This window comes from Pinus tabuliformis, chromosome X (genome assembly GCF_031772625.1).
Source record: "Pinus tabuliformis cultivar Carrire ecotype Pingquan chromosome X, CPIR1, whole genome shotgun sequence".
Taxonomy (NCBI): Eukaryota; Viridiplantae; Streptophyta; class Pinopsida; order Pinales; family Pinaceae; genus Pinus; species Pinus tabuliformis.
The window spans coordinates 562,099,573-562,114,629 of NC_142308.1; the positions used below are offsets into that span (position 1 = coordinate 562,099,573).

The window sequence follows — 15,057 nt, forward strand, 5'->3', positions numbered from 1 at the left end:
TTCTGATCTCTTCCTGATGAAGAGTCGCCCACAGTTCTTCCCAATCTAGAAGGGTCGATCTGCCCAGTATGCTCTAGACAAATACCTCCCAGTCCTCTGAGACTGCGTTCAATGCGGTCCTCACCATTAATTCCTGATCCGGCATGGCCCCTATGGAAGTCAGTTGATCCCGGATCTCCTTCAATCGACCGAGGAAGATGTCGATCTATTCTCCTTTCTGCATCTAATATGACGCAGCTGATTTTCTAGTAGCATCTTCCTCTGCACATAAGTATGTTGATACAACTTCGTTAGGGCATCCCACATCGCATTTGCCATGTCCTTTTCGGCAATGTGGTACTACATGGTCCTTGACCCCGTCAAGGATGATGCTCTTGGCCCTCACCATTGCCTCCTCGTACTTATCGTTCTCAGTCGGGTCAACTGGGATCGCTATCGTTTTCAAGGCGAAGTCCTTGAGACGATTCCTATCTAGAACGGACAAGATCCTAGCCTTCCAAACTATGAAGTTTGAGGCTTTGTCCAGTCTGTCCTAATCTCTTACCCCGTTCACTACCATCTCGCTGCTCCTCTTTTGACTCTTTCGAGTCTCTCTACTTCCCTCGTGGAAGTTCTCGGTGTGACTCCCTCTGACCTCGATTTCCCTCCTGAAAACCCCTCTGCCAATGTCAAGATGCCCCCACTCCGATCGTTAGTGCAGCTGCACCACTTATGCAGATTTCTTGGCTAGAAATCCTCAGTAGCAACTCCCTCCTCCTTGGTCTTGCCCTATTAGGTATTGTTCTGACCACAATACCCCACCAACTTCACTCCACAACTTCTCCACAACCTCTTATGCCCCAGCAAACTGAAGGTTAGAGCCTCTAGACTCTGTACAATCCTGACACCAGCAAAATCCGCACCTCCTGGCCACTGGCGTCAATCCTTCCTGACTAAAAAAGATGACCTGGCACTGCGTAGGTAAGGTCTGCTCCTTTCTCTCATTGCGTTGATCCTTCTCCCGGCTCAAACTTGATGACACAAGCACTTCGTCACCCCTTCCTTGCTACTTTTCCGCTAGGAACAACTTCTGTCACTCGGGACAGTTGTTTCTATTGTTTCTACTCTGTTAGGCTTATGCCCTCAGTTCTCCTATGATCTACAACCACGCTCTGATACCATGTTGGAATTTCTAAGTCTAACTGTTAGAAATCGTTCATGTACTTTCTGATTTATTTCTTCCTACTTGTTTTGTTAATTAACAAGTTATTTACCATGTAAATATTGAAAATAAATACAAGTACATGCTCAACACATATAGATCATCAATTGAAGGAAAAACAAGAACACAAGTGACACCGTTATTTTTGGACTAATGTCCCCCGAAAAACCCAATGCGGGAAAATCGATGCAGCTATCTGAGGGTTTTATTATTAAGCAATTTCATAATACAATCTGGTTGCAGAAATGGCTCACCCAACAGAGAATGCTCTCGGCAGTGGTACCTCTCAGTCGAGACAGATATTCCAGCTAAAAACCCCGAATGAGCAATCCCACAACTCTCAGCTCCAATCTACCCCACGAAATCTCCCAGTGTCTACCTCTATGGATTGCGTCAGCCTCTTTGGCCCAGCGTCAGCCCAACTAGCCTTGCGTTAGCCTCTGGAGGCTATGCGTCAGTCTCTGAAGCCTCTGTGTCACTCAAGTTGGTTCTCCTCAGACACTACGCAGCTCCTGCCTCCCTCTGTGTGGCCTCTAACTAGCTTTGCATCCCTCTCTCTCGACTTCTACGTTGATGCTCTCGCTACCCTCTCCGCCTCTCTGCTTCTTTATTCACTACCCCTTAGCTGCAACTCTGATCACTCCTTCGATTTCCTTAGCAAGCCCTGCCCCAAAAAATCGAATTCTTGATCAACTCGGTGTGTTCTCCAAGTGACCCTCAAGCCTCCTCTTACACTTTTCTCGTTGACAATTCAACGGCCGAGATTAAGTCTCTAATCAATGGCTAAGATTAGATTTGGCTTAATCCATGACTTTTGGAACCTTCTAACCCAGTTTTATATTAATTCCAATCAATGTTTTACAACTCGGACTCGGATTCGGACTCGGCCGAGGATCGACTCGGACTCGGATTCGGACTCGGTAATGACTCGGCCGGCTCGATTTCAATGACTCGGTCGTTGTAAAAAATACATTAAATATTTATTTTTTTATAAAAAAACATAATTTTAAAGATTTTCATTCAAGTTTCCAAACACACAACATTATAATATACATGGAAGACAACATATGATCAAAGTAGGCTCATGAACCAATCCATTATATCAAAATGGTACGGTGGTACCCAATGGCAATAGTAAATACATAGTCAACTGTAGTCTGTCATACATGATCAAAGACTCAAGAGTCAAAACAAAATACAAATAACCAAGGAGGCTAGTAGCTACTGCCAGAGGAGCCAAGATCATCTCGACCAATCTCTGGATCATCATCATCAGAGTCAGACAAGGGGCCCCATGGCTCCTCCTCATCATCATCGTCTCCAACTGCAACTGTAGAAGTGGTGCCAGCACCACTAGGCTGTGCAGCAGATGCAAGCTGAGATAGAGTACAAATGCGACTGCGCTTCTATCGTGGCTGAGCAGAGGAAGCACCTACAACTGGAGTCCTACTAGCTGGCTGTGAAACTGAGGCTGGTGGATTGGGATCTGCATTCAACTGAACACGCTGCAGTGGATCTCCAACATCAATTTCATCAAGATCCTCATCAGGATCAAACTCTGGTAGACGACTCTCCACTACCCAATCTGATGTTGGATCAATGTCTTCCAACACAATGGGATCTGAATCAGGTCTTTTGTTCAGCAATTGGTTCCGTCTGAGCCGAAGGTTGTATTGGACAAAAACTAGATCATTCAACCGTTTTTGCTCCAAACGGTTTCTCTTCTTTGTGTGAATCCTCTCAAAGACAGACCAATTGCGCTCACACCCAGATGCACTGCAAGTTTGACTCAAAATACGAATTGCAAACCTTTGCAATTCAGGGCACTGGCCACCAAAGGCCTCTCACCATTGTGCTGCAAAAAACATAGGAGTGTAATGAATTATGAGTTAGATGAAGGCTGAAGCTCAACAAAATTACAAATTATATCTAACTTTCAAATTATAAATGATTTAACAAACTTTAATAAAAAAAGTAAAACCATTAAGAAATTGAAAATTGAAATTTTTGTTTACCTGGCTCATCTGCTTCTCTTGCAATCTTTGCTAGGTTCTTCCCAAAGGTACCTATTGCATTGCTGAAGGATGTGACCTGCTGATGTATCAGCAGCTGATCAGACTCCGATGGGACCATGCGCTCAATGCAATCAACCAGTCCATCTCTGACCTCCCCCCTCAAAGCTCCTGACTCCTTAGCTTTATAATGATACCGTGGGTTCAAAAAATACCCAGCTGCATGTATAGGGCGATGGAGTTGATTGTTCCATCTTTCATCAATGATTGCCCAAATGGGCCCATACTTTGCCACTCTATCCTTGTATGTTGTCTTTATTTGCTCCTTTGCTTGATCCATAGCCTCATAAATGAAGCCCATAGCCAACCTTTCCCCATCCACCAACCGCAACACCTTAACTAGTGGCTCAGCAACCTTCACAATCTCTACTGCCTTTCTCCAAAAAGTTTCATCATGGACTTTCCTTTTCAATTCTCTGCCTTCTGGTTTGTTAGACCAACTGCTTTGATTCCAATCATCACTGGAAAACATCTTTTGCAAGTTTCTATGTTGGGAAAGCATAGATTGCAATGTCAAAAAATGTGTAGCAAATCTAGTGATGGCAGGCCTAATAATATCCTTGCCTCCAGTGTGTTTCCTCATGAGACTCAAAACCAGTGTATGATTGTAGATAAATTTTGTTATGCTTTTGGCATTATCTACAGTGTTTCTGACCCAATCTAATTTTCCAATATCCTCAAGCATGAGGTCTATGCAATGTGCAGCGCATGGGGTCCAAAAGATGGTCTTGTGTTTTTCCTCTAACAGTCTACCAGCAAGAACATAGTTAGAGGCATTGTCTGTGATGATTTGAACAACATTAGCCACCCCCACATCCTGAATAACCTCATCCAATAGCTGAAACAACAAGTGGCCATCTTTTACCTTATCAGATGCATCAACTGATTTTAAAAACATGGTTCCCTGTGGGCAGAAGACAAGAAAGTTTATGATGGTACGGTTTCTTTGATCAGTCCATCCATCTGACATGATGGTACACCCTGTTCTTGCCCATGATTCCTTGAAATCTTGCAAATACTCATTAATTGATGTAATTTCTTTCTGCAAACGAAACCCCCTTAGCTCTTGCATAGTAGGGCCTTTGAAGCCTTTTCCAGCAGCATGTATGGCCTCAAACATAGGCTCATAATATGGTGAACGAGCAGCATTAAAGGGGATATCAGCATCATACCACCATCTAGCTATGTAGTCACAAGCAGTCTCCCTCAATTCTTTCTTCCAATGGTCATCTAAAGTGGGCTGAGCAAGACCTTTACTAACTTCAGGACCATGTGCATCTGATGGAGAGGAGCCTGAGTGAGTGAAAAAACTTTTGATAGTCCCATCACCCTTCATTCTACCCTTTCCCTTATCTTGAACAGAAGCAAAAGAGGGAGGAACATAACGGAAAGGGTTTGATGCATCAGTTTGAGGGATAGAGGAAGAACCCTCAAACTCATAGTGGGGGTTGGCAGCCATCATTCTTTGTATCTCCCTCTTCCTCCCAATTTCAGCCTGTATCTCTTTTTGCCTAGTCTTTTCTGCATTAAATTTTTCAAAGCTTTCCAACAAATTCTTTCTAATCTCCCCAATTTCCTCAGATTTACATGCAGTAATATTGCCTTTAATCCCTGCCAAGTGTTGTTTCAGCCTATTAATCCCCCCAGGACCTGACTTAATTTTCCTATGGCAAAACTTGCAACACATCTCATCATCAACCATTTCAACATATGCCCAAGCAGGATCTTTTGCTCTAGGTGCCATTTTTTTACTAGGAAAACAATCTGAAAATGAAAAAAAAAAAAAAAAAATTGATTCAATGTTCATTTATTTGACTAAAAACACTCTCTAAGCTATCTTGATATGCACCTAAAATTTACTAAGTAAAAATAGATTTATAGAGGTGGAAAAAAATACCTCCAGGCACAAACTGCCTCCTCAAGCTTGCTCCAAAAATCAGCTCCTCAATGCTGCTCCAAATGGCTGCCCAAGAAGCTCCTCACTCCAGCTACAATGCTCCTCCAAGACTCCTCACTGCTGCTCCAAAACAAGCTCAAGAACTGCTCACTAACTCTCAAAGAAGACTCTCACTCAAATGCATAAGACTGCTGTGAGTGAAATGAGAGCATTTGGCTGTCTTAAATAGAGTTTGGGAGGGGGAAATGGACCCCAAAAGCATTAAACAAATCACAATAAACCTTTCAGCTCCACAAACCCTAACTAACTTTATAAAAAATCAGCAAAAAATTGATTTTTTTTTGGTAATACGCTGCCCCAGCCGGTTATGAGTGAAACGGCCGAGTCAATACGGACCCGGCCGGGTTGACCGGGTCAGCTATGACTCGGCCGGGTCATTGGATGACCCGGCCGAGTCATAGCTGACCCGGTCAACCGAGCCGGGTCAAGGGCCGGGTCACATATTTTGGCAATGAAACGGAACGAGACGGCCGTTTCCGTTTCGGTTCGGCCGTTTCGTAAAACTATGATTCCAATTAATATTTTATTTTCCCTATGTTTAGACTTAGGGACTCCATTAAAAATATTAATTATTTTAATATCTCCCAAACTGGTTAGATTCTGAACAAACCATTTCTGGGTATTGGAGATCTCATGTGCTTTAGCCTCTCCACCAATTTTCGTGGCTAGAGCACATCTGATGCTACCCCAAATAACACTTGGAGCAATCATGAAATACGAGATTCTCGGACAAACGAATCCCACTCCGGTTGTCGCAGAGGATCACGGTAGTATCCAATGTATGTCCAAACAGCTCACTGAAGAGCTTCCTCAACTAGACAGCCTCACAGGAGGCCATACTCGCAGCAATGTACTCTGCCTCAGCGGTGCTCAAACCTACCGACTTCTGCTTCCTGCTCATGTAGGATATTGAGGCAGAACCCAAAGAGAAACAGCACCCAGAAGTGCTCTTTTGGTCCACAACATTGCCTGCCCAATCAGCATCAGAATATCCATGTAGCCTCGCATCTCTGGCAGTGTATCTCAACCCATGAGTGATTGTGCCCCAAAGATATCTCAGAAGATCCTTGGCACCAATCCAATGTGAGTGATGAGGCTCAACCATATATTGGCTCAACATGTTAACTGCAAAACATATCCGGATGGGAGTTCACCAAGAACATCAATGCTCCTATCCATTGATGAAACTAAGAATCATTTCCCAAAGCAAGTCCGATAGCGCTACCGCATAACTTCTTGAAGTTAAGCTCCATCGGGGTAGTCACAGGCTTGCAGTCCACCATACCAAATCTCTCCAAAATCTTCACCATGTATTTTCCTTGAGATAGGAAAATCTCTCCTGGCTTTTGCCAAACCTCCAACCCTAAGAAATAGTGCATCAGTCCTACGTCCCTAACTCCCTCATCTCAAATTCGGAAGCCAACTCCTTCTTACATTTGTGAATGAGAGGGTCTGCACCAATCAGAAAGAGGTCGTCAACCTAAGTCACAGGACACATCCTTCAAGGCCCCGTGTCCCATATTTAACGTGCTAAACACGAAAACGACCCTAAAACATGTCGAAAACGTTTTTTGTCGTGTCCTCTAAAACGTAAAACGTATTTGGGCGTTTTAGTCGTGTCCTGCTCCTGGAAAACGAGTATTCGGTTTATAGAAAACGTTGCCCTAACATTTTTTCCTCCGGTTGAATACGTTTGGAAACTTGGCACTTTCCGCAACTTTTTCACGTTTCATTTGCAGTTCATGACATATATTTTATTCAAATGTTTTGACCTCTTTTAACGTTTCATTTGCAGTTCATGACATATATTTTATTCAAATGATTTAAAATTAAAAATATCTAAATACTCTTTTACGGTTTTGAACGCTGGAAGATGTGTTTGCAGCTTACGTGTTATGGTTTTCAACGCAACTTCTGTTTTCTGTTTTAGTTGCTATTAATTACGCCCTAAATCACTCACGTTGTGGCTCTTCGCATTGGTTTTTTCGGCGTTAATCTTAATGTTGGATGGAAAATGATTTAGCTTAGCGTTATTTTTAATTTCATAAAACTACACTATCAAACTATTATCACCAAAAAACCAAAATTAGACGAGACTCAATCTTATTTACTTTTTACTTGATGTTATTGACTTTTCATTTTTAATCTAAATATATTTCGTCATACTGATACTATAGATTTTGTATTTAGCTTATGGCTTATCTCCTATTTCTCGGTCTTCTGATTTTCTAATTGGTTTTATGTTTTATCACACAACTTTCTATCATATTTGGAATCTAGAAACACATGTAAATTGTCAAACTCCTTCTCTTTTTATATTTAACAAAAAAAATTAATTGTCAAATCACATCCCGTGCTTCAATTGGATGTTACTTGTCATTTTGACTATCTAAACCATATTTTACTCTTAACAAAACTTAACTGTGTAATTATTATTACATTTGGCATTTTTCTCTCCATTCGTAAACTACCATGCAATAAAATAAAATAAGGATGCAAAGAATTCGGGCAACAATCATTCAATATCACATTCTAATTTCTATATAGTAAATTCTAATTCTATTTATTTTTTTAAAATGAACTATGAACTTTGAAGTAATTATATTTTAATTTGATTAGATAAGTTACAGCCTGCAATTTAATATGGATAAAAAACTATATTTCAGTATATATATATATATATATATAAAACAACGTGTCCCTCGTGTCCTGTTTCCAAGTCGCTGTGTTTCGTATTGAATACTCGTATTTACGTGTCCTCTGTGTCTCGTGTTCTCATGTCATGTGACTTAGTCGTCAACATACAGCACCAGTATGAGAGGCTTATCATCCTCAACCTTAAAGTAAAGGTTTGGATCGGCTTCACTCCTAGTGAATCCCAGCTTCATCAAGTAGCTATCGATCCTCTCATACCAAGCTCAGGGTGCTTGCTTCAGCCCATAGAGGGCTTTCTTCAACCTACATTCGTGAGATTCCCAATTATGAATCTCAAACCCCTTGGGTTGTTCCACATAGACTTCTTCTTTAATTGAACCATGCAAGAACGTGGTCTTGACATCCATCTAATGTAGGTTCCATCCTTGCGAAGCGACAAGGGCTATGATAGAGTGGATAGTGGTGTATCAGGGAACAGTACAAATATCTCATCATAATCTACCCCTTCCTTTTGAGAGAAGCCTCGAGCAACAAAGCGAGCCTTGTACTTTTCAGCACTCCCATCAACTCCATGCTTGATTTTGTAAAGCCACTTTGAGGTGACAATTGTTTTATCCTGGGGTCTAGGGACCACATCCCAGACATCATTCTTCATGATGGACTAGTATTCCTCATTCATGGCATCCTTCCACACTTGAAGGCTCATTTTTGAATGATGGTGCTCATAATGGTCAAGTATCCTTGATACTTGGTTGGCTTCTTACTTTCACGGAAAGTCCCTCTAGGTGCAGTATGTCCTTCAGCATCATCAAGTGTCCCCCTAAGCCATGAGAGCCTCTTCCTAGAAAAGGAAGGCTCTTGCGAGGGGGATCAATAGGATCCATAGGTTCTTCCATTTCAGGCATCGTCTCATCTTCCTTCTCATCCAGCTTCCTGGTGTCAGCTTCTTTATCTTTCCTTAGAATAAGAAGATTGTCAACCTTCCTAAGAGCCATGTCTTCGTCAAAGGTGACATCATGACTTATTTTGACTTCCCTTTGACCAGCCACATAGATTCTATAGCCCTCAGAATTTTCGTTATAGCCCACGAAGAAAACCCTTCTTTCCAAATGCACCCAATTTGTTTCTTTTATCATTCGGCACATGAAAATATACGGGACTTCCAAAGATTTTAAAATGAGAGACATTAGGTTTCTTACCAGTGAACATCTATTTGGGGGTCTTGGAATCCAATGCTTGATGAGGACATCGGTTTTGAACATATAGGGCGGTATTTGCAGCTTCGGCCCATAGAAACTTTGGAAGCCTTTGATCATGGATCATGGAACGAACAGCTTCCATAATCGTACGATTCTTTCTTTCCACCACACCATTTTGCTCAAGAGTGTATGGTGTTGTGGTCTCCCTCTTAATGCCAACTTCCTTGCAAAAGTCATGGAACTCATTGGATTCATACTCAGTCCCATTATCAGTCCTTAAGATCTTGATCCTCTTCTTGGTTTTATTCTCGATCAAGGCTTTGAAATGACAGAACTAGGAGAACACTTCATCCTCCTTTTTCAAGAAGTGTATCCAAGTCTTGCGAGGATAGTCATCTGTAAAAGTGAGATAATATAGATATCCTCCCAAAGAGTTCACAGACATCATACCAGATATGTCGGAGTGAACCAACTACAGAATGTCAGAGGTCTTGTTATGGCTAGAGGGTAATGGTCCCCTTTTGAGCTTTCTTTCAACACATCCCAGACATACACCTTCTTGCTCTACTTTAAACTCGGGCATCCCTGTCACCATCTATCTCACATCGGGTAGAGCCTTATAATGAAGGTGGGCAAACCTCCGTTACCATAGTTCAGACTGAAGAGTTGTGTCGCAAGACATGACTCCCAACGGACTTCCTCCAACTTGATATAAAGAGTCAACTCAAAACCCAAGAGTGAAAGCATCTTTAAAATACTTTTTCCACACACGTACCTTGCCATCGATGAAGGCCACCTTGTAGCCTTTGTCTTCCATTGCCGAAATGGACACCAAGTCCTTCTTGAGATCAAGTACATATAGGACTTCTTGCAAATGAATTGTGTTACCTTGATTTAATTGAAGAGTAACATTCCTTACACCCTTTACGGGATAGGTGGAATTGTCTCCAAGAATAATCTCCAAGTTTGTCTCCTTCTCTATCAGATGAGAGAGAGCTTCCTTGTAACCAATGAAGTGCCTTGAGACACCACTATCAATAAGCCAATTTCCCAACGAGTCCAGAGGAGAAGTAGTGGAGAGGGTTGATATCAGATAATACTCATCTTGTTTATTGTTAACAACATTTGATTCATGCCTGGAGTTCCTTGCTTTCTTGGAGGGTTGACCACTTCCTTGATTTCCGGCATTCCTTTTTCCTTTGCCATTGAACCTGCCATTCCTTTGATTGTGGTTGGAGTTGCCCCGGGAGTGATTTTGATCATTGTCATGAGATGTGTCCTTCCTATTTGGACACTCCCTCACATAGTGGCCAAATTTATTGCAAGCGAAGCATCTTCCCTTCCTTCCACCCTTCGATCCGGTCTTTCCTTTGAAGTGACCTTTAGACCCAAAATTATTTCTCCTTTTGGCTTGAGAGGAGAAAGCAATGGGGTTGCCTTTGCTTGAAGGCATTTCTTGCTCCACCATCCTTGTCTCTTCTTGAATGCATCTTGCCACCAATTCCTCAAATCCCAGAATTCGATTGTTGTTGAGAAGAGTGGTTCTAAATACATACCGTTTGGATGGAAGCCCTCCAAGAGTAGTGATAGTTAGTTCCCTATCAGCAATGACTTCTCCAATCGATAGGGGATCATTCTTGATCTGAGTGATCCTTAAGAAGTAGGATTGAGTATCCTCGTCCTTGCCCTTCTTAATATCCTTCAGCTTATTTTTGAGAAACAAAACTTGATTTGCATCACTAACTTTAAACAAGCTTACCAGTCTATCGTAGATCTCCTCGGAAGTGTTCAACTCGGAAACGTAGGCCACCAAACGCTTGTCAATAAGAGTCCCGGATGATCTTCTTTGCTTTGACTTCACCCTTTGTGTACTTGTTCCTTGTGGCAGTCAGTGCATTTGATGGAAGCTCCATAATTCTGCCTCTCACATAGTCCGACACTTCCTGCTCTTCCAATATCAGATCAAGAGACATCTTCCATCCGTGATAGTCAGACTTCTCACGGGGCTTGTCTTCAGCGGGGAAGTGTGATGAAGAACCCATGAAGCCTTTTGACTTTTCCCAACTGTCTTCAATGATTGCTCTTGCTCTTGCTTGGGCTTTGTCTTCACCTCAATTCTCATACCATGTGAAATTATGGTATGTTCTATGCTTAGAGCAATTTACTTCAATTCTTCTTATTAGTCCAATGTCAATTCTCAGTTTACTAATCACATTAACATAAAAGTAAAACGCTGATAGAAAATAAATGAAATCAACAGAAGACAAGCCAAGACAAGAGACACAAGATGTGGCGCTAGCTAGTGACAAACCCCAATGCGGGGAAACCCTTTGATCAATTCTTCTATATTCTTCAATAATTCAGCACAGAGAGAGAGATAGTACAATATCACAAATCTGTGATTTACAACAGCAATAACAAGGGTGACCAATCAGCTCCCAAATTCCTCAAGATAATCTAGGAGAACTCGGTCTCCAACAGCAGAAATTGCAGCCCAAAAGAGTCAATGTAATAAGGTCAAAACAGCAGTCAATGCTACAGCATACTGCAGCCAGCCCTAACTAGTAAACACTGTCCCAAATGAGCCCTCCAACAAGTCAACACAAGCTGTCCCTAGCCTAGGAGAGGCTGCCCACACAAAGCCGCAGTCAAGGGAGACTATACGCTGGTTAACGCAGGCCTAAATCACCCCAAACAAGATTGTTGTACCTTCCTGCATCCTTGCTGCCCTAACTGCATCCTCTCACAATGATGCCCTAGTTGCGTCCTCTTTCCCATGTGAGAGCTGCGTCCTCTTTCCTTTGTATATCCAAGAGACAAGGAGAGAGAAGAGATGTGAGGATGAGATGAGTGATCTAATGCCTCAAGGTCTCCTCTATTTATATCCCACGTTGAGCTTTCACTGGGGGTGTGCAACACTATTTTACATGTTGGTCGACCTTGACAAATTGTCAAGAAATACAAATAAATTCATATCTCCATGAATACATGTCGGAATTGGATGATCGTTAGATCAATCCTACACCTCTTGACGAGAGGAATCCAATAAAAATATCATCTGCCATAATAAATAAGATGACCCACATGGAGTTTGGCCCTAGTTGCCAATTTTAACAATATTTAGCAATTGTATAGGCCATAGATCTCAGTAACTCCATAGAGAGATCATTTTTCTTTGAATTTGCATATTTCCATACAAAAGAAGCAGAGCAAAGCAGCAAGCAATAGGAAATATTTAACTGGGTTAATAACACCTTTTGGGTAGCCAGAAATTTCACACCCACCAGGGGAAGGGGTTCCATTCTATGTCATCGTATTTGTTGGAGAGCAAAGCAAAAGGGGATAAAATTTAGTAGCAGTCGTACAGGCCGGAAATAATTAACTGAGTTAATAACACCTTTTGGGTAGCCAGAAATTTCACAGCCACCAAGAGAAGGGGTTCCATTTTATGTCATCGTATTTGTTGGAGAGCAAAGCAAAAGGGGATAAAATTTTGTAGCAGTGGTACAGGCCATAGGTCTCAGGAAACTCCAGAGAGAGTACTTTTTTCTTTGAATTTGCATAATTCCATACAAGAAAAAATAGAGCAAAGCAGTCTTACCTTCTAGCTGGGTTTTCTCCTACACAAGTTTCCTAGGATAAATCTTGTGTTTATTTGTGTATGGTGTGTACTTTTCTGTTATCTATTTTTTGCATTTCAGCTATTTCATAATTTTAAGTATAAAATCAATAATTAAGGAATCTAAGATCTAAAGAAAATTAACCTTCACAATAAAGATTTTAGTATTTTACTAGATCTGTTGTGACAAATTGTTCTGGTGCAGTTTACAAATCACACCAAGAGGGATTGAATCATTGAAGTTCACATTGATGAAGAAGATAAGAATGAGTGCAAGAAAGTACTTTGGACTCCTATAACAAAGCTAGTTTTGTCTAGGGTAGTGCCAGCAATGATGATATGATTTGGTTTATGGTTTTGCAGGTTGGATGTGAAGAGTGGTTAAAATCAGCCACAGGCACAATAACTTCCAAGAGTGTATCCACCATTTTGGACACAATTTTCAGGCTATAGTAGGTTTCAAAGATCTACTTTTTATAATCTAATATACTTTAGCACCTGATCAAGGATAGGTAGGTTGAAACTTTCAGCTAACATTGACTCATTTGATAGATGACTCAATGCTAATACAGGTGGTTGGTGACAAACTTATTCTTATCAGCCGTGGCAAATTACATGTCATTCAGCAAACCTTATTTCTGATTTGATGGCATCTTTAGAACCTGATTTCTGAAGGACTCAAAATCTAACTTGGTGCACATAAGTTTGTATTTTGGTACAACCTTGTATTTTTCAAGTGACACCTATAGGAAGGTGGTATACTTAGCATAGTATAATGGTCATGAAAATGTACTATTATAATAGTCTCAGCACTTTAATATTAGGATTTAAGAACTTAACATGGACCTAATTAGGTCATATGTCACAAAAAAGGGTAAAACCAACAACTAATAGTCTAAAACCTAATGAATACATACATGTCTTGACCTTGTTTATTAGTGTGACATGTCACTTACTACTTTATGGCCATGAAGCACGACCCTTATAAGACCTGCAAGTACATGTGAGTCTTGACGGGTCTTATAGTGAGACGGGTCACTCGCATAGAACCCATGGTTCTTACCCGTACCCATGAAGACCCGCATTAAAATCTTCTTCCTGCATTCAACGCGCATGGAACCCACATAAGACCCGTGAAGACTCATAATTCAACTTTTTTTTTCTTTTTTCTTTTTTTTTTTTTCATATTTTAAGTTCTTTTTGCATTTTGCCGAGTCTTACACAAGTCTTATACAGGTCGTCCAGTCAATAGCCAGACGAGTCTTATACCAGTGCGAGTCATGCAAGTTTGCTTTATGGTTAGTTGCTTTGTTATCTTATAATAAGCATAATGATAAGAACTTTGATAGAGTAGATTGAGCTAAGAGTTGTCAGTGATGCCTGTGGCATGGATGAAAACTGAATATACCAGCCCTAAAGAAGCAAAACTCCCAAACATCAAACTATATGCGCAATAATGCTTTGGCATGTATATCCAAGAACAAAGAATATAAACCTTAAGAAAGTTGAGATGTTAAGAATACAATACTTTTATTTAAAACTAGTAAGGGAAATAAATGAAGTGCAACAGATAAACAGGAAAAGTAGTCCACACAACATTTGTAAAGTTTACCAGAATACTGCTAAACAATTCTCGGCGTATATCCACGTCACACTTATTTATACTCTCGATAACCTGTATTTTTAAAACAATACAAGAATGCATGATAAATTATCCATTAGCATTAACTCTTGCATCAATACCTGTACAGTCTTGGTTACAAGATTCCTAACAAAAACTCAAGATACTTTTATTAAGCATGGAGTGTTCTTTCTTACCATCTGGGGAAGCCCGCGAAGTGAATGCCCTAAATTATCAAGCTTTTCCATATGAGGCAGTGTCTGCAAATACAAAAATAAAACAACAAGAGATCTAGTTAAAGAATAGAGATGTGCTGACTGATGGAGCATTATCTGTAGCTCCATCAATCAATCAAATTCATTGCTTCAGCACAGATGTATAGAATCATCAGGATAACATCCTTAGCATATGAAAGAGCCAAAAAATGGGAAGACCAATTATACAAGTTTGTCAGACCAAGAAAAAATACTTCAATTTTGGTATTGTTCAAACTTTCGACTGACTACTGGTTGGAAAACAAAGAGAATATAATTAAATTGTCTACATATTAGATTCCATTATAATGTCTATGAAAGCTCAGTTAAAAATCCCTATATATAAGGCTTAGGGCCTAAATTTTCAGTTTCTGCATCAACTTGGAACAACCCACAAATTGGACAACCATGAGCCATGTTTGATCCATTCATGACAGCCGAGCATTTCCTACTGATGTGCTCACAACAAAATGAAGGGA

The 15,057-nt window shown here is 40.7% G+C and overlaps 1 protein-coding gene across 1 annotated transcript in view; it reads right to left on the reverse strand.

The window, feature by feature from the left end:
- Positions 1-15,057, reverse strand: part of LOC149141261 (actin-related protein 4-like) — an 86,666-nt gene that overhangs the window by 70,725 nt on the left and 884 nt on the right. The window contains exons 3-4 of the mRNA XM_089447833.1: positions 14,522-14,584; positions 14,316-14,378 (exon numbers count right to left, since the gene is read on the reverse strand). Of these exons, the coding sequence (XP_089303959.1) occupies positions 14,316-14,378; positions 14,522-14,572 (114 nt within the window). The 5' untranslated portion in view covers positions 14,573-14,584. The remainder of the gene's footprint in view (positions 1-14,315; positions 14,379-14,521; positions 14,585-15,057) is intronic.